This window comes from Drosophila montana, unplaced genomic scaffold, assembly GCF_035044405.1.
Source record: "Drosophila montana isolate Dmon_TW-CO22-7 unplaced genomic scaffold, ASM3504440v1 contig_2626_1, whole genome shotgun sequence".
Classification (NCBI taxonomy): domain Eukaryota; kingdom Metazoa; phylum Arthropoda; class Insecta; order Diptera; family Drosophilidae; genus Drosophila; species Drosophila montana.
In genome coordinates, this window is record NW_026997490.1 from 102414 (window position 1) to 123521 (window position 21108).

At 38.5% G+C, this 21108-nt stretch overlaps 1 protein-coding gene across 1 annotated transcript; it reads left to right on the plus strand.

The window, feature by feature from the left end:
- Window positions 1-1311: 1311 nt before the first annotated feature.
- Window positions 1312-19616, plus strand: H15. Its single transcript, XM_064683469.1, has 6 exons — window positions 1312-1969; window positions 5924-6414; window positions 6542-6675; window positions 15284-15569; window positions 17163-17407; window positions 18794-19616. The coding sequence occupies exons 1-6, from the start codon at window positions 1630-1632 to the stop codon at window positions 19374-19376; spliced, it is 2079 nt and encodes a 692-aa protein (XP_064539539.1). The 5' UTR covers window positions 1312-1629; the 3' UTR covers window positions 19377-19616.
- The last annotated feature ends 1492 nt before the right edge of the window (window positions 19617-21108 follow it).

Here is a 21108-nt window from a genome sequence, read left to right on the forward strand (position 1 = left end):
AAAGTATAAAATTAATAGAAAATTAAAAAATATTAAAATAAATACACAATATTTAAATAAGTGGACATTTCATTCATGAATCGATCTGAAAAAAAGTCTCGATCTGAGACTTTTTGAGAGTCTGAGAAAGAAAAAAAGTATGTGAACAGAATTGGAACCTAATCTTAATTAAAAAAAAATTTAGTCTTGGGTGAATAAAAAAAACACTGCAAAGTATTAAGCTTAATTTCAGATTTTTTTTTAAATTCTTCCCGTCAATATTTCCACATCGTAAACAGCTCATTTATCCTGCACTTTCCACTCAACGTGCAGCTACACTCAAATCAACTCAACGCAGCACAAAACTCACTCAAAGCGTGGAACGTGGTGGGCATCAAGTGAAACAGCGCGCAACGCAATGGCAATGAAACAAGTCAAACAAAAAATCACTCATGCACTCAGGGCAGAAAAAAATATTTGTAAATAGCCGACGAAATGTACAAAACACACCCCCTCCCAGCACACCCAAACACACAAACATTCACACGCGCGCACACAAGAGCAACAACAACTAAACAGACCAACTGTCAACAGCCGAAAAAACAAAATGACGAATTTATGAACTTGTTTGCGCTCGCTAGAGCGAGACAACACGAGGCGCACGCTGCCACGCGCTCAATTGCTCTGGCCACTCCGAACGCGCTCAGCGCTAGCAGCCATCTCGCTTGCACGCATGTCTGAGCGTTGGGCCGACGCGCGCGCGCCTCAGCTGAGAGTGTATGGGAATTTTCGTGTTCGTATTGGAAAACTGAAAATGAGCATGAGTTATGTGTCGACGACGTCGCTGTTCGCTGTCGCTGCATTGGAATGCTGCACATGCCTGCATATTGCCGACTCGCTCGCACGCCCATTTCTCGGAGCAATTGTTGTTGCTGTTGCCGCCGCCGCCGCTGCTGTTGCTGCTGCTGCGCTGCCTGTCTGTCCGTCTCCTGCGGTTAACCGCTTTACGTTGCGTGTGAAGCTTACGTGAGCGCTTTCCCACAAAACTTTTTGGCGCTTTTGCGCGAGCTGCGTACAATTGCGGCGCCCAGTGCTGTCAGGTATTTTGCGCTAGCCGCGCAGAGCCGGACAACTAGACAGCAGCAGCAGCAGCAACAACAGAAAGTGCCTTAGACTCAACCGCTCACACATTAGTTCGTTAAGTTGTTTGCCGTAACGCGTCACGTAAGAGCGTTACGTGGTGTTGAAAACTTTTCGCCGTAAGAGATCGTCAGCTGTCCGTGTCTGGGGCAGGGGCAGGGGCAGGGCAGGGGCAGGGGCACGCAGGGCGCAGGGGCTCGCACTCGCACTTCGGCTTGTTGCGAATGCGTTTACATGGCAAAAAGCAAATCGCAGCCGCCGCCACAAATTCATTCAATGGTCAGCTGTGCGACTGTAAAGCGGTTTTCACGGCAAAACGCAAAAACACGAAAACGCCAAAAAACAACAAAAAAAAATATATATCGCGTAACGCGCGCCTCGATCGAACGAAAAATTGTAACGAAACTTTGCCGCAATTTTGCGCTCGTGTGAAATGTGCTAATTACAAGTTTTTCAAATTTTTTACACAAATACAAAAAAAATTTATTTAAAAATTAGAAACAAATAAAAATGCTTTTAAGCAATCAGCCGGCGAATGCCAAGCCGCCGTCGCCAACAGCGCCGCAAAGTTTCAAAGCCAAGTTGCAGCAACAAATCGCAACAGCAGCAGCTGCAGCTGCCGCAGCGGCAGCAGCAACAACTATTGCCAATGGCCACAGCAACAACAACAACAACAACCATCATCATCAGCAACAACAACAACAACAGCAACATCATCATCACCATCATCTGAACAATCATCATCATCATCAGCATAATATTTCCTTTGCCACGGATTTCTCAATTGCCGCGATTATGGCGCGCGGCGGAAACGCCTCGAGCAGCCGCGAGCCATCCGAAAGGAGTCTGAGTGAGTAGCAAAAGTAATTGAGACTAGCCAACTAGAGACTCCACAGACTCTAGCTGCATCTATATATAACCAAAGATATACATATATATATATAAATATATCTGCTTATTACAAGTTGTAAAACAGACAGAACTTAATGCGCAAAAAAAAAAGATCTGCTCTGTGTTCTCTTGACATTGCCAAGAGATCGAAAGATAGCTCGAGCAGCGAATATTACAGACTCAATCTGGATGAACAATAGGAAAAACGCTGGTTCAAATTCCAGCTAGCGGGTATGTAAGGCGTAGGACAGGCTATTTTTGAGTCAGACTATAAATATATGTTAAATATTCTCAAATAAATATAAAGATATTAAAAGAAATCTTGACCAGCGAATATAAGCGACTAAATTTGTATGAACAATAGGAAAAACGCTGGTTCAAATTCCAGTCAGAAGGCAATGCAAGGCGTAGGATAGATTATTTTTGAAACAGACTCTTAACTTTAATTTAAAAAAGAGTTTATAATATAATCAGATAAATAAAAGGATATTGAATTTAAGAAACTTATTATTGTGGATAAAGAAAATGCTGGTTCAAATTCCAGTCAGAAGGTAGGCATCTAGCCGAATATTTTTAGAAATAGACTTTTTATTTTCCTGTATAACATCAAGTTTAAAATATCAGATAGCTACAAAGATATTAAAAGATATCTTGAGAATAGATATCTATTAGAGAGATTCAATAATTCTGAACATAGAAAATGCTAGTTCAAATCCCAGCTAAAAATAGGCAACGCGTAGACTAGATCTATTCAAATGTTAGTTAATTTATTTAGCTTAAAAAGTATTATAGTTTTTAATATTATCAGATAAATACAAAGATATTAAATTATATCTTACGCAGTAGTTGAGGATTAGGAAATATTTCTAAACAAAATCCTAGTTTCAGGGCATAAACATGCAACTCGTAGAAGACAGCTATTCATAAATTATTTCATTTTAGTTTCAAAATTAAAGCACACAATTGTTCAAGATAAATACAAAGCACCTGAGAATTCTGAAGAAACTGAATCCCAGCATTAACTTATTCTCAAGATCCTAAAAAAGTTCTTTAATATTATAATACATCCCTGAAGACTCTCCTATTGTCATATAAATATAAAATCGGAAAAAATTATCGTTCTAAATTCTAGTATATTTCGAATCAGAATTTAAAGGATAAATCAAACTTGATACCAAAATTGAAGGCACCAACAAATTAAATAAATAAACATAAAAAATACATAAAACAGGCAGGACTTAGGTACCAAAAACTTAAAATCAAATTAATTCATTCTAAAAAATTAAAATTTTCAAATTTCTTAATTTAAGTAAAACTTCGATATTCAAGGATAAGTTTTTGAAGCAGCAATAGTTCGCTTAGCAGATTTCTTGCTTAGATTTGACTGCTGACTTTTTGGGCTTTAATGAGATAGATGAGAGTGGATATAAGCAAATGCAAAATGCTAACCGACTATACATATTGATATCCAATTAATAAACTAGGCTTTAAAGCAGATTTTAGAAATATACAAATATATATATCTACTAGTTTTAGAAGTTCGAAAGCCAATAATACCAAAGTGAAGCCACGTTAAACTAAGCTTCTGGGTAGACTTTAGTTGATCTAAACACGAATAAATTCTGTATCGAGAATTTCAATATAATTTTATAGATCTGTTAAATTCTCAAAAATATGGTGAACAGCTCAATAAATATAAACTTCCATTTAATCATGAATATAAATATATATTTGATTAATTTTTATGATTTTAGTTTTTTGCTATTCTTCAGATTAATATATATAATAAGAATAGATTAATATATATAACAAATGCAAATCAAAAGAATCCAGAATAACTCATTTTTTAGCTGCTTTAAAAATGATTTCTTTTTATTGCCATTTCAACGATTTGGAAGGTGTGAAAAGAGCTTAAGAAAATTGAATCTGTGAAGAGTTTTAGACACTTTGTAGCCGTTTTTTACGAGACATCTGTTTAAATCAGCAGCTGCATGAAATTAATATTAAAATGAATTTCAATAGTTGCCAAATAACAGAAAAATTAATCGTGAATAAAACTTGGCATGCGTTAAATGCCGTTATGTATAATCAAATTAATTCAGTTAATAAAAAAGTAACAAAAGCCCTTTTTTAAATAAATACAACTTTTTTTTTTATATTAATCTTTGTTGTAAAATGGTTACATTTTGTAGAAGCTAACAATGTAAAGTGAAAAATGTTGTAAAATAGTCAAATCTTGTAGAAGAAATGCAAAGTAGAAAGAAATACAAAAAAAAAGGTTGTAAAATTCGCTCCAGTTTTAGGCAGACGCCTTTGTCATTTATTATTATTGCCTTTTTGTTTGTTGAATAACGAATTCAGTAAGCAAAACATTTAAAAATATGAATTTGAGCCGGCGACCTGTCGCTTCACCTTCGCTAAGCACATTTTTATGGGGTTTTTTTATACAAGCTTTCAGCTGCAATTGAACAAAATCTCGCCTCACTCACATTGAACCCAAAAAACAGCTTCGATACAAATTGTTGCTTTCTAGACTTATGGGTTTGGGATATTCGTTAAAAGCCAATTAGTCAGTAAGTTAGTCAGGATAATCTCTTTCATATATACATAGTTATTGAAAATCAAATACATTTATTTTATCTGTTCCTTATTGTAATTTTAAAATTTTAAAAAGATTTTTGTTGTTTAAATGTCACGATATTTTTTATGTAGCAGAGCATATAAAAATATATAATATATTTTATATATAATACATAGAAATAGAAAATTATATTTCATAATTAAATAAGAGTATATTAATTATAGAAATATAATTATAACTCATAAACAGTCTTAATCCAAGAAAGACAAAAAAATTCTAAAAGAATTATTGAACTAAGGAATAATTGTCAATAAATAAAGCAACAAATATATGGAATATAAGTATGAAAATGCATAAATTTAATTTAAAAACATATATAAAAATTTAAGGGAAATTAAATATTTTACCATTATAGTAATTATATTAAACTTTATCCATTTGGCAAAGCGTACCATATCTGTCATATAACAGCCAAAATTGCTAGCCAAATAAAATATTAAAGATATAATAATAACAATACTTATAATATTAGCTAATGATAATATTTATATATTAGTTAGTGCTAATATTGGCTGCCAATAAATTAGTTAATGATTATGTTTAAAGCAATGCAAGATTGAGGGTTTCATTAGTTTAGCTACTGTAACCGTGCTTGCTGCAAAATGTTGCACAGTTGCATATTCAATTATTGCCTGTGTGTATGTGTGTGTGTGTGTTTTTTTTTCATCCCATAAATTGCATATTGATGACAATGCAACGTTGATGACTTGATAATTGCGGCAAATGCGCGGGCAATAAAATAATCAAAGCCTATTTGAATGCAAGCTGCCAATTGCGGGGTGGGGTGGGTCGGGGGGCTGGCGAGTTGACAGAGATGGGGCGTGGCTGTGTGTGCTGCATGTCATGACGAGCACGCACACTCAAACACACACGCACACACACACACACACACACACACACATGTAAATGTGTATATAGATATTTATCGATTTATATGCATGCGCAAAACTATTTAGATGCCATAATTGGGACCCCCCCCCCCCCTCCACCCCTCTAGCCGCGTACCGCCCCCTCTGCCAACATTTGTTGAAACAATGGCAAAATCCGTGCAACAACAACAATAAGAGCGGGCGGCACAAATTAACATATGAAATTGCATTTGGGAGCGCTGAAAATAATTGAATTTTTGTTCGGCTATCTGCAAAATGCATCTGTGCGTCAGCATTTGTGTGGCATGCAACATGTTGTTGCCGCCTGCCACAACTTGACAACTCTCTTTAACTCTCTCTCTATCTTTCTCTCTTTCTCTCTTGCTCTCTTGCTCTCTGTCAGGTCCATTGTCTGTGGAGCGCTACTCGACGCAGGATGCGGACGATGATGTTGACGTTGACGTGGTTGACTGCAGCGACAGCGAAGCGCCAACGGCGGCAGCAGCAGCAGCAGCAGCTGCCGCAGCGGCGGCGACGGCAGCGGCGACAGCAGCAGCAGCAGCAGCCGCGCAGCAGCATGCGCGTCATGCATTGCGTGTTGCACAACAGCAGCAGCAGCAGCAGCAGCAGCAGCGGCAGCAGTCGCATGCAACAGCCAACAAGCAGCGGCAACAACAACAACAACAACACAATCAGCCACACAACAACAACAACAACAACAACAACAGCAACAATCACAGCAAATCGAGCAGCCATCGAGGGCGTGCCACGGCCACACCAAGTGCTGCCGCTGCCTCGGCTGTGGCAGGCAGCACGCCCTCGCCCCCGCCTCCGTCTCGCGCCGCGCCGAGCCCCAGCGAAGATGAGCGCCTGTCGCCCGAGGAGCCCGCGCAGGTACGAACCAAACGCCACAAAGTTAGCACAAAACCAATTCGCGACGCACCTATGAAAAATGCATTTGCAACTAAACCCCCTCCACCTCCACCTCCCCCTACACTTCCGCTCTCCTCTCTCCACACAGCTGCCGACGCCGAAAATTCTTGGCACATGCAATTGCGATGATCTCATGCCCGTGCAATGCCATCTGGAGACTAAGGAGCTGTGGGATAAATTTCACGAGCTCGGCACCGAAATGATCATCACCAAAACGGGCAGGTGAGCATATCTAAGGGATAAAATCCCCAATGAGACTGACACATAAGACACATAACCAGGCAGGTGTCTGGAAGGGAAGACTTAAATGATGAGCTGGCTTTTTTAAAAAGTTTTTAACTCGGGCTGACATTATCATAGAGAGTCCGTCCGTCTTGCGGAAATATCTGATAGATATCAACTATTTTTCTTCATTGGGCTTATCTCAGGTATATCTACAGGGAGAGAGGGAGAATATTTTCACCCTAGACAAGTTATTATTTGGCCAAATTTTTACTTCTCCATAAAACAGAAAAGATGTCTTTTGCTTTTTTTTACTTTTTGATGATTCTAAGACATTTGCCTTTTCAATTCTTACACTGCATTTCTGATGTAAGCTTAGCATGTAAATTATCATTTTCTCTTGGTCTCATTTGCGTCGTCGTTTCTCTGACTGCGCGGCTGAAGCAACAGTATCAAATGTTTCTCTCATTGTCTCTATATCTTTCTTCCTCTGTCTTTTACCCTATCTCTACCTCTATATCAATCTATAACTTTAAAGTTAACTCCTACTCTATCTCTAACTTTATCTTTGTCTCTATCGCTATCTCAAGGTCTATCTCCATCTCTTTTTCCCTCTCTGTCTCACTCTCATTCTCTCTATTCTGCCTCTGCCTCTGTATTTTACCCTATCCATCTATTTCTTGCTCTGTCTGTTAGCCCATCTTTTCCCTTCTCTGTCATTCTCTTTATATGTATATCTTACTGCTATTCTCTCAGCTAAGCTTTTCAATCCTTTTGACGCCCATTCGTAAACGTTTCACAGACTCCTCCTCAATCTAGCATATATTACTTTGTGTCTCTTTCTCTCAATGATTATTTTCTGCAATTTTCATTTTCTCTTTGTGTCATATTCGTAAACTTTTCACTGACTGCAGCACCATTTAGCCTACAATTCGTACTCCACTCAGCTACTTGTCTTTGTTTCCTTCTCTGTCGTTTGCTCATCTCTCATTTCGTTTAAGTTTCCAATTAGCTGCCTTTAGGCACATGTCGCCAGTGGCATAAAAACAATTCCAGCCCATCAATCGCCGCTAATCAGACACTCGAAAGCGCCGTCGCAAAAAAAATAAACAAAAAGAAATAACAAAAACTCATCCTGAACTCAAACGCAAAACTTGAACAATCAATAAACTCGCAAACGCCTTTCACTCACTGGCCAGGGGGCGTGGCGGGGCGATGTATAAAACACAAGTGTTCACATTTACAATCACATTCACATTCACATTCTCATTTACATTCACGACATTCGAGCGGCCCGTTTGAGAGTTAACTGCAAAATATCAGCAGCTTTTTGGTTAGTTTCTCATTACAAATGCCGCCACCTCCTCCTACCACACCTACCTGGCCCCCCCGCTCCCCTTTTACACTTCTGACTGTTCCTGCCCCTAAAATTGATTGACAAGGCATCGAAATAATGTGCCGTCGATTTTCGATTTTCGATTAGCAAGAGGCCAAGCCCAAAAAAAAGAGAAGGAAAAAGACGGAAAAGAAATAAAGAAATAAGGAGAAGCCAAAAGCAGAGGCAGCCAAACTGGCGGCCGTTTCTTGTCAGCCGTTTTGCAGCTAAAACTCACACACAGGCACACACACACACTCACACACACACAGGCACACTCACACAGTCGGCGTTTGCTTAAACGACTTTTCATTCGCAACTCAACAAAGTCGACTTCAAAAATTATTGCTTGACGATTTTCGTGCGAATGTCGTATAAAATGCGAAATGCGAATGAATAGCAGTAGCAGCAGGGTAAATGCTCGACTACAGCATACCCTGTAATTTGACTTTATACCTACTAAATGAAAGCTTGTCTTTAAAGTTGTCTTAACATCTTCAAATATAATTCAGTATTTCCTGATTAGTTTAATTTGCGAATGAATAACAACAGCACGCAGTTGATCGACTTCGGCATACCCTATATTTTTATTTTATACCTCAAAAGTAAATGAATAAATATAATTGCATATTTCCAGATAAGTTAAAATGCGAATGAATTAGAACATCAAGCAGTTGATCGACTATAGCATACCCTGTATTAATGCTTAAAATCAACTCCATGAAATTTTATTCTATTTTTCTTGATCAATTTCAAAGCTGATTAAACATGGCTTCATTAAAAAGGCAGACAAATATTTAAATATTTAAATATTTTCAATATATATTAAAAAATCAAACGGCGATTGAATAAATGAAAATTATGTTGAGAAATATAAAGACTTACCTGCTTAATTTCAAACTCAGTTATCAAAATATGCCGGATGAAGCTGTAAATAGAAAACGATTATTGTATAGGTTAGTTATTTACATAATACATAAGGATATTCGTAAGGCTTTAATATTTCTGAGCTGTTTATACAAAGGAAAATCCATATACAACATTTTCAGTCTCTTTATTTAATAATCAACAAGATATGGTATGCAAATTTGTATTATGCAAATGTTCAGCCATTTTCAATGTGTACAGGGTATACTTAGGAGAAATGAGAATTGTGAAACATTTATACAAGCGGAATAAGTTCTTTTATAAAATCAATCTATAATTATAACATACCGCAATGGGATATAGAAAACTAAAACGACACGTGAATATACCACTCTGCTGGCTGCTGATTTACAGGGTAAGCATGCATGTAACATAAATTTGAGCCGCGTTGCGTTTGTTGCTTTTCGAGTCTCAGTTCTTATGCTGATGACATGCGAAATGCGCATTAGTCGCTAGCTGGTAGTTAGGAGCTGAATATGCTTTCTTCTTCTGCTTCTTCTTCTCGTTTGTTTTTTTTTCGGTATTTTTTTCCGGCTTTCAGTTTTTGTGTGAGTGAGTGTGTGTGTGTGTGTGTGTGTGTTGTGCTTGGCAACTTTTGTTTGTTTGGGTTTGTTGTGCTGTTAACCCCTTTTCACCGTGTTCGTACCTGGCAGAGGACACCCGCCCCCTGTCCCTCTATCCCCCCTGCCCACTTGCTGTGCGCATTTGCGACACATTAACAAATTTACTCCTTTCGCTGGTTGGCCATTCGTCCTGGCTGGCAGTCAGAGGTCCTGACAGCGCCACAAAGTATAAATTGCAATGTAATAGCTGCCGATTGTCGCGCTAACAACACATTTGCATGTCCTTTGGCTTTACGAATTGTGTTTTGTTTTGTTTTTTTTTTTTTTTTTGTATTCGACTGCGACTGCTGTCGCCGTGCATAGCTGCTATGCCCTGTAATTAGCACAAAGGACCCCAATGCCGCTTTGTTTATTTACATTTGTGCGGGCTGGCCAAAGCGCCAAGGCATTACCCCTTGCCCGATATGCATCTATGTCAGCACATCGTTTGGCTGCCAGCAGCAGCAGCAGCAGCCGCTGCGAAATGCCCTTCACAACAATTGCAGGCTCTGTTCTGTTTTGAGTGATATCTTTTAAATTGCTTAAATATATGCCATATCGAGTTGGATATATCGTGACACGATACCAACAGCAACAGCAGCGGCGGCAGCTGTTTTATGAATGCTTTCAAGCTGTGTTAACTACGGTAGCTAATGATATATTTTAGAGGAAAATATTAAATGTGCCTGGTAAATTTTGTCAGCAGCTTGTATATTTAACATGAAGATAGCGAAGTGTTTGCTGATGCCATAAATCTTTGAATACGCATATTTTTGGCAAAAAATCTAATTTGGTTATCATCGCGTTATCATCGCAAGGTGCTGACAACATTTACAAGCCATATTCAATGTATTTGAATAATACGCATATTTATCTGCACAAGATAAAACTTCTTTTCGTTATCTTCAAGTTATCTTTTTAAATTACTGACAACATTTACAAGACATATTTAACGCATTTGTATAATACGCAGGTTTTATTTTGCATACAGGATTTAATTTCGTTGTCTTCTTGTTATCTTTTTAACCTGCTGTCAAAATTTACAAGCCATATTCAATGCATTTGAAATATATGTCATTGAATAATATGAAGACCTTTTGCACAAGATAAAACTGCTTTTTGTGATCTTCAAGTTATCTTTTCAACTGCATTATAAGTATGTACTATTTGTATATGTACAGACATTCGCGGCTTACAAAATGCTTCTCTTCAACTCAAACAACTCGCCATCGTATCTGAAGAAAGAAGCGAATGGGAATGCGTGGAAAACAGTGTTGCCAAAACATGCAAATGCGCAGGCGTAGAGCACATCGAAAGTGAGCAGCAATTTGAAGCACTACGCAACCAAAATCGAAAAGAGTCTGGCAAAATGATTTATGATTTATGACCAAGACCAAAAAAAAAAAAAAGGATCGAGCTGGCCTTTATAGAGAGTTTTACCTGTTGCCAGGGGTCGGCTGAATTGTTCGAGCTCTTGTTGCGGTCATTGAGTTAAAATGTCACGTGGTTTTTGTGGATTTTGTCACGCTGTCAGCGGTTAACAAAAACCAGCGGCAATTGGCGGTTGCAATAAGATAGAGAAAAACTCGCAGGCGGCCTAATTGTCCCGGCCAAGCAGCAGGCGGCAAACCCAAAGGCCCAGAGTTAGATGAGTTGAGAGAAGTACGAGAGGTGCGAGAGGTACGGCCGGCAGCGGGTAGTCAACAAATGTTTGTCAATATTTTAGCGACAAGTCTTCACGCTTGTTAGGTAATTGTTTTTATTCTCCGCAGTTTTGTTCCGCACAGTTCAAGCCGTGCGGACAGTAGCCCCTCGGCCAAGGCGCGTAGCAATTGCAATTTTCATGCTTTCCTGAAGCGAAGACACCAAGAAAAAAAAAATGTGGCTTCAAACTCACCTCAAGCTAACCTGGGCGCTCGACAATTTATTAATTTTAAACAATTCTCGCACAACTTCATTAATATTTTATTGTCTGTGGCCGCCTGGCAGCTGAACTATGTGAGGGAACATTTATCATTCGGTCGAGGACAATAATGAAACAAGTTAATCCCCTGCAGAAAGGTGCAGGATCTGTGCCCATTTAGAGTAGTCCACACATTCGGATCGCGGGCAGTTTATAGCTTCATAAATTACACTGAGAGAAATGTATTATAATTATAATTGTTTAAAAATTATAATAATTATATTGTATAGTATAACAGGTGATATACTGTTATACGTTTATGCTGCTATAATGTTATACTCTTATACTGTTATACAGTTATACTGTTACGCTGTTATACTGTTAAGCTGTTATACTGTTTTTTCTCTCTATTAAATTAAATGGAAATGAGAAATGAATTTAGTTAGGGAAATATTTTTTTTATATATATTTATACAGTATATTAAGGCACTCCTTTTAAAAAATTCATTTTTGAAGAATTTTAATGGTCATTTTTCTGATTTTCTTCATATATAAAATATAAAATTGAAAAGTTTTCAAAGTTTTTAGGCTCAAATTGCTAAGGAACATTCGATAATGAAAATATAAATTGATTTTTTTCGTATATATTCATATTCATATTGATATACATATTCAGATTGACATTTTTTTTAAGTGTTGTAAGAGTTTTTCAAACTCAAATAGACTTAAAGCAAGTTTAATATAGAAACTATTTAAAATACATTTTTTTTTAAATTTTTTTATTTATCAAAATATGCTCACATATAAATTCATTTGTCCAAGTGTAAAATTGTCAAGTCTTTTGTCTAGGCTCTTTTTGCTAGGTCTATGTAACTACCAAATTATGAATTAATTAAATAATAAAAGCGAGTGAATGAGATGGGGAGGGAAATAATAAAAGGCAGGCAGATAGACAGAGAGAGAGAGAGAGACAGACAGAGGTAGATAGAGAGAGAGAGAGAGAGAGAGCGCAGTAAATAGGCTGCGCTTCATATATTTTTACAAGCAGCGATAAAGATCGCTCAGTTTTGGTCAGGTTAGCTGCAACTGGGGGTTGCTTTAAGCGCTTGAGAAGGACGGCCAACTGAATTAGCATTTAGGTGCATTTATTAACTCAAAGCTGGCGGCTTAATTTGCTGGAACTAAGGTGTTGATAATGAATTCGTATAGTTCCCGGGGCGGAAGTGCGGATAAGTTGCGGCTCATATGGCCCCAAGCGGTTAGAGAAGAGCCCTCTAATTGGGCGTGAGAGCGAGAGAGAGAGAGAGGGCCCAACTTGGTCAAGCCAGCTAATTGAAAGTCTAGACTCCACTATGTAGAGTATCGCAGCGAACCCTCTATGGCAAATGGTGTGTAAACTTCATAATTGTAACCTTTGGCACCTAAAGCCAACCAGTCTGGGAAATGAGTGAAAGCCATTTCCCTAATTTTCCCATAAACAAATACATAAAATCCACACTTGGACGCATAGAGCAAAATAATAATAATGCAGGGCAAGAGCAAAAAAAAAAAAAAGAAAATAATAAAAAAAAACAAAAACAACAAGCAAAATACGTGTGTATATAAAACTGTGCCACGCCCACCGCAGCGCAGCCCAGCACAACGTCCGACCAGTACACGTGGGCGTTTTAGGCGGGGCCCGCAGGCGGCAGCCGTTGCCGCTGAGTTGGCTCATAAAAATGTATGTAAATGTTGGGAATATGATTTACGACATTTCCGCTAGTAAAAGAAGGGCGAGTGCCCGTTGGGTGAGGGGCGAAATAGAAAGGAGGGTGCTGCTGCTGGGCGTGGCAGCGCTGCGTTTTGGCATTTTCACACATTTATGGACACATTAGCAAGCTATCAAAAGTGTTTGCAATTCTTCTCAACACTGGCTGTTGATTTCTGCTCGCAATTAGATTTGTGGCCAGAGTTGCCAGCACGTCAGGCTCGAGTGCCGTTGCAGTAGCAAAGATGGCAACGCCGCGATAAGCTGCCCCCAACAATGGTGCTAATTGTGGCATGCAACTGGCAACTGCCACAGCAATGACAGTTATTACTTGGGCAAATATACACGTGTGCGTTGGCAACCCTGGCCACAACATGCGCCCAGCATGGCGGCCAAGTGCACCAGACACGCCCACACGCCGCCCCCGTTACGCGGACGCAACCAAATGTATCCATCTGCAGACATACATACATATCTGTATCTATTTGTATGTAGTCGGCGGGATTTATGGTTGACATTATAGCAGAAAATTATTAACAATTACACGACATACAGCACGATTTTTATTGGCATAGACAGCTGACGAACGGCTCGGGCTGTGATTTATTGCTTTCATTTGAAATGTGTATTATCTGTCTATTTAAGTATAGCTTAATACCAAGCCCTGCTCACAGTTAGCATAGCCAAGCCCACAGTTATGCCAGAGCTGGCGCTTCGAACCAGAAACTGGTTTGTTAAGTTTGCCCTATCTTACTTCAAGTAGCTTGGCTTTCAATGACGTGAGCATGGTTTTATCTTGATTTTGATGAGTTTCACAACTAAATAGCCAAGGACTTATACAAGAGTATAGCCAAACACTAGCTGGGAATTATAACCCGGATTTTCGTTGTGCAGTTGCCTAAGGACAACACCCGAGATCTATTATTTTGATACTCTTGTAGAAACTTTTTTGTTTAATAAGAATCTTATCGAAACTTGACATATATGAGGAATATATTATTGACTTCCTAGATATAGAGCTATATAGCGGGAATCAATCGAATAATGAGTTTATTTATATCTTTTAAGATGTCTTACGAGCTTTACAATTCTTCTGACATATCTGCCAAGCCGTAATCCATGTGTTTACAAGAGTATAGACAGTTTTGTCCCGCATACAGATCATTTTATTTCTCTGTTGTTATATTAAAATGTCCCTGAAATACATTTTTAACTTGAAGAAACCTAATGTTCAGGAACTGGACTGCTTAAAATGTTTGCAAAATTGTCTTAAATATGATTTTGCGAGAATCGATTGCGCTCATATGTTTTAAGAGAATAAATAGAGGAAAAATTGAAAATTTTTAAATAAAAAATCCGGTTTTTCTTTTTTATTAATCTTAGCTGATTTTTCTGTGTGCGATTCTTGCTCAAGGCCCAATATTTTCTCCTACTTTATAAGGTTTTATGATTGCATTCCAAGTTAAATCGTTCTCCTTGTAGCTCACCCAGCTCTCGTATTCATAGTTAACCAAAAACTATATTTGTATTTCTATTGTTAATTATTAGTGGATTATTATGACAAATGTTGCAACATTCATTTACAACTCAACTAAAAGCCAAAAACTGCACACGCACACACTCGCACTCACACACACATTCAGGTAGGCATAAAAAAACAATGGAGAAACTAGAAGACAAATGACAAAAGAACTGGGCTGGGTCATTAGCGTCATTTACACTTAGCTGGCCGCAACTGCGAGTCGACTCGACTCGAGTCGAGTTGAGTTGAGTTGTTGTGGTTTGTCAGGGGGTTGGGGATCCGGGGGGTGGCTACTTCGTCGCGGAAATGTGTCAAAAACGTGCTAAAAGTCATAAAATTAAATATGCGTCTTATTTACATACAACCACCGCCGGGCACAATGGCGGGCAATAAAAAAGGAGCTGTAGCAGAAACAGGACACATAAAACCGTAGAGCACTTTTCGACATTTTCGTGGGGCATGCAACATTCTTGTTCTTCTATGTCATTTGTAGATTTAATTTCCAGCATTTGGCTTTTTGGTCTACTTTTAGGCGCATGTTCCCCACGGTGCGTGTGAGTTTCTCGGGCCCGCTGCGTCAAATCCAACCGCCGGATCGCTATGCCGTCCTCCTGGACATTGTGCCGCTGGACTCGAGAAGGTATCGGTATGCGTATCATCGCAGCTCCTGGCTGGTCGCCGGCAAGGCGGATCCGCCGCCTCCGGCACGCATCTATGCGCATCCCGACAGCCCCCTGAGCCCGGAGGCGTTGCGCAAACAAGTCGTCTCCTTCGAGAAGGTGAAGCTGACAAATAACGAAATGGATAAGAGCGGACAGGTAAGCACAATTGCGAGTGTGTGTGTGTGGGTCAAAGGTTTACTGCAAAGAATGTCGACGGCAGCAGAGAGAGAGAGAGAGAGAGAGAGAGAGAGAGAGCACATTGACACAATGCAAAGCGACGGCTCTACAAATCGATGGTTCACAATAAAAGTTGTGAACATGTTTGAATTGAGGGTAGAATTCTAGAGAGCTGACAAAAGTTCGAGCTCAAAGAATAACCAATCCTTAAACAATATGTCACATTAAATATTAGTGGGAAATATAGATGAAAAGTCTTATATGTTTTCTGAGGTAATTGAAAGAGTTAAGGTACGCTTATTCGTCTCTATAAGAGATAAGCTTTTCTTTGTTGGATCTTAAAGTAAATAATATTTATGCTCCCATTTAATTCACTAGTTATAACAATTAGTAGAGGCAAAGTGAAGAAAAGTATTCATATAATTACTACGAAAATGTGTAAGAGAAAATGCGTATAACAAAAATCTAAAGAATCTGATGAAAGCTAAGAGAAACTTTTTACTTTTTTAATCTCCCCAACCATGGCCATTAAGTTATATAGTTTTCTAGATAATAGAGGCAGCGCAAAAAAATGCCTGAGTAAATAAAGAAAAGGACCGATAAAATTTTAATTCAAAAAACTTGTATTTCGTTTGCCCAAACTAGAAAAAAAACACAGTTTTGAATTGGTCTACAACTTATATATACTCCTTTGAAAAAGGATCGAATACGATTCTCCCTATTTTTTAGAAGCAAATATGTTTAATTTGCATACAATCATTTTACCCTTTCTACCCAATTTCCATTGTGCAGGGTATGAAAATAGGTCGGCTATAATTTTCCTATATCAAAGAAGTACATTTTGTCGCAGACATTTTATTCGAATTGTTAATTTTGCTAAACACAAAAAATATCTAAATAATATCTATCAGACAATACACTTACTATTCGCACTACAGTGCCGCAAATAGTATGCCTACATTTTTAAGACAAAGCAAAGAAGCCGCGAAAATTCGTAGCTATTATCAAGCAGCAATTCCTTAAGCATCCTGGCCAAAGCAAAAATATATGAATAATTTAGACAAGACAAAAGACATAAAAACCGCGGCGACTAGGCTGCCATTGTGTGCAGCAGTGCAGGGTTGAGAGAGGGAGTAAGACAGGAGAGAGAGGGAGAGTGAGAAAGGGAGAGACAGAGAGAGAGCGAGAGAGAACCTGTAATACAGCCGGCATATGGAAATTGCAAAAAATGAATGAAAATTGTTGGCAATTTGGTGGCAAATGCAAAAGCCGCGTCCAAGGCAAACTTCCTCCCCTATGCCTGCCCCTCTATAACCTCTATATACCTGCTCCTGCTCCTGCCCCTATATCATATATGCCCCTGCCGTATAACACGGCAAGTGACGACGCTCTGTTTACGAGGCAGATACTTCTCTTTTTTTTATCGCTGCCATAAAGGATGCTGGCCCGGAAAAGCGTCAAAACAAACGCCGACTACTTTTTATTGTTGTAAATTTTTTATAAGAACCTCACGAGAAAAAAAGAAAAAAAAACGGAGTAAAAAGTCAACAAAAAATTGTTATTTTTTTGCAGGTCGTGCTGAATTCGATGCATCGATATCAGCCACGCATTCATCTGGTGCGTCTAAGCCATGGCCAAAGCATACCCGGCAATCCCAAGGAGCTGCAGGATATGGATCATAAAACCTTCGTGTTCCCGGAGACTGTATTCACGGCCGTGACGGCCTATCAGAATCAATTGATTACAAAATTGAAAATCGATTCGAATCCGTTCGCCAAAGGATTTCGCGATTCGTCGCGTCTGACTGATTTTGATAGGTAAGTAAAAAAAAAACAAGAAGAGCACTATTTATAAGACTTCGGCGGGGGCGGCGGGTTTTGAGTGCTCGTTACGCAACTGAAAATAGTTGTTGACCCCCAGCAATTTTATGAGGCTCGTTTGCTGATTTATGGCCTCATTTACGATGAACCTCTGTCGCTTCGGTTAGCCGGAAAAATCGTACAGTAGCCCGAGCAACAGCCGCTGATTAGCGCAAATGTGTGAAAGTCTGCAGCAAATGTTGGGAAAATGTTGACAGCAGAATCAATTTCAATTAGCGAATGTTTAAAGTGGAGCAGCGGGTATTTGCGGCATAAGATTAAACAACTTCTCCGAAAAATTTAAATGAAAACACATTTGTTGCTTGATTACAATGGAGACTTCAAAATTGTAGATAATTAGCATTCCCTACATCTATTTATCCTATTAGCTAATCAGTCAGTCAATCAATCAATCGATATTTTACCCACCGGCGCCTTAGAAAGACTTCCGAGCCGAGTTCAGCTTATATTATATAGCTGCAATAGGAACGATCAGTTGACATTTTTTTTTTAATAATATATATTGGGTTGAAGTTTGTAGCGAATTTTATTATAAAATTATTGGATAACATTTTTATATGTTTCTGTAAAGTCTTTTGCCAATTTAGAGCTGAATAAAGATCTAAAATATTTGTTTCTTAAGTCCTCTTTTAAACTCGGCTTTAATATGCCCTTTCTTTTGGAATCTTTTAATAGTAGGAACTTTGAATAACATCATGTTTAGATTTTAAATGTCCACTTGCAACTTCTACCAGAAGCAACATGTTGCATGCAGCAAGCGCACAGGTTGCACAGGACTTCCCAACAGCCCGCTGCAAAGGGAGCTGCCCTTTTTAAATATAATTTTTTTTTTTCGACAACGACTTTAAAAAGTGTTGCAAGGCGGCGGCTACGTGTGCTATTAAGACAGCAAACGCAGGCCAGCAGCAGCAGCAGCAGCAACATGGACAACAGCAACATGGGCAGCAGCAGCAACAACAGCAACAACATAAACAACAACAACAGGAACAACAACAACAACAACAACATTCAATGTTTTTAGCCGGCACGGCGGCGTCTTAAGTGGCGTAAATTACAGATCGGCGCTTTTAACTTTGAAGCTGATTCGTACATGAAATGAAAACACGAAAATAATGAGTGAATGTTGTTGTTGTTGCTGCTGTTGTTGTTGCTGTTGTTGTTGCTGGCGTTGTTTAGTGTCGGCAATTGGCAGTTACTTTCAACGTAATTATGTTATTGCTCTTTGGCGTTGCCTCCGTGTTGCAGCAGCAGCAACAAGTTACCCATCTCCCCCTCTCGCTCGCACTCTGCCAACCTGCTCTTTCTCTCTTCTTGTTTTTTTAGAGATCCCATGGATTCGTTCTTTTTCGATCAGCACATGCGCGCCGCACCGCTGCGCTTCTTTCCGGACCCGCTGATGGCGCAACTGACGCCGCAGGAGGCGGACGCCGCCTCGTTGGCGCTGCTGGAGAAGGCGCGCCAGCATTTGCAGATGTTTGGCCGTTCGCCGTATACGGAAATGTTGCTGCCGCATTTGTATCAGCGCGCCGCGCCGCCCGCACCGCCGCCGCCGCCCACAACGCTGGGCGCCTTTCAGCTGGGCATGTGGCAGCAACAGTGGCCGCAGCTGACCGCCGGCTTTTTGGCCAGCGCCAATCAGCAGGCGGCTTTTGCGGCCGCGGCAGCCGCGGCAGCTGGGGCAAGTCGCACGCCGCCGCCGCCGCAGCAGCAGCAGCAGCAGTCGTTGTTGCATGCACCGCCAGCGCCAGGCACGCCCACATCATCATGCGGCTCAGCGTCGCCGGATTTGCGGATCAAGACGCAGCTGGGCCACTATCCGCAGCGCTTCAGTCCGTATCAAGTGCCGCAGCAGCAGCCGCAGGCCGCCTCCTCGCCGGCGCCCTCGATGCGCGCGGAGAGTCCCTAAGTGCCGCCGCGCGGCCCTCGTCGAGGGGGACAATAAAATAAATAATCAAATAAACTACACGAAATGTATGTGCAATGATCGAAAAATGTTTGTAAATAACCCCCGCATCCCTGCCCACACACACACACTTCACACTCAAAGCTGTGTAGCTAAACATGTTGCAGCAACATGTGGCAGACACTCAACTTAGCAGCTCGTTTATGCAACGCAGCTGAGACGTGTCTAGAAATTTATTGGAATTTAATTTATAATTATTAAATCTTGCAAATATTTAGAAGAAAAACTATTACATTTTTTAAAGAAATCTTCTTGAGCAATTGAATGAAAAAGTGAAAGAAAATAAATAGATAATATTGAGATAATCAAAATTCTAATTTCAAGTATTATGTGAAATTTGTATGAAGTTGTGTAATACAAACATTTAAATGTCAAGCATTCCACTGCCAAAAAACATTTCAATCGTTGAAAATTTGTTTTATACTGATAAAAATTGTGCAATATTTAAATGAAAATTTTAAAATAGTATTTGTTATATAAAAACAATAAAATAAATAAAGAATCAAACTGCAAGAATTAAATTAATAAATAAAAAAATAATTCGGCACGAGTTAAAATAACAAAAATAAAATACTTCAATCAGTTTTAAAATTATAAAAAATAATATAAGCAATAATAAAGAATTAAAAAAGAAATAAACAAATTTATTAAAAGTAAATAATAATATTAAATAACCAATTTATCAACGACAATTGAACACAACAAAAAAGGACTTTTTTTTTAATTCACTTTCAGCTACAATCAAAAAAAAAAATTTAGAATATTGCAAAAAATTAAAAAAAAATTTAATAACAGAAAATATTTATGTTTAGATGAAATTGACCAATAAAACATTATTTTCTACTTTTTAAAAAAAGAAAAATTGATTTTAGAACCAGACGCCTTTGCAAAGGCGAATTTATTTAATCTATATTTAATTTAATAATTTAAATCTCAAGCTTTCTGGTCAGTTGTGTTTTTCATGTGAGTGTATCACAATTAATATAAAAATATATCCATATGCAGCTGGTCGAATTATGCATAGCTATCCAATGAAAAAAATCCAAACAATATGCAGAATATTGTGAAAAAATATTTGTTAAAAAACTTAAGATAAATAATGCAATCTAATTTTTTATTGGCAAACAACCAAATTTTAAACAGGAATTAAATTACTATTTTTTTTTAAGTTAACAAAATGAAAAGTAATTATTCAACAACAAGATAAATTATAGCTCTTAAATAATTCCAAAAAATATTGTCAAAATAAACCAAATTTTTTGTTTTTAATTGATTCAAATATTACCTATGAAAATGTTAAAAATTCCAATAAATTTCTAAACACATTGCAGCTGCTGCTCGTAAACCTGATATAAATATAGTATTTATATAAATGTATATGTACTTAAAGTAGTTTGTAGTTTTAGCCGTGTAACAGTATTAGTTAATTTAATTAGGCTTAGAACTAGTGCAAAAATGTCGCTTGTGTTTCAAAACTTAACTCAAATTTTTTGTTGTTGTCTAAATGTTCCTAACTTCAAACAAATATATTGTAAAAATTGCAAAGCTAATGTACACTTTTGGACACGCCCCCTCCCTCCCCAACAACCCCAAATGAAAACTGAAAATCAAAAAAAAAAAAGCGAAACAAAAAGCAAAACTATTTAAATTATGTGCAAAAATAATAATAAACAAT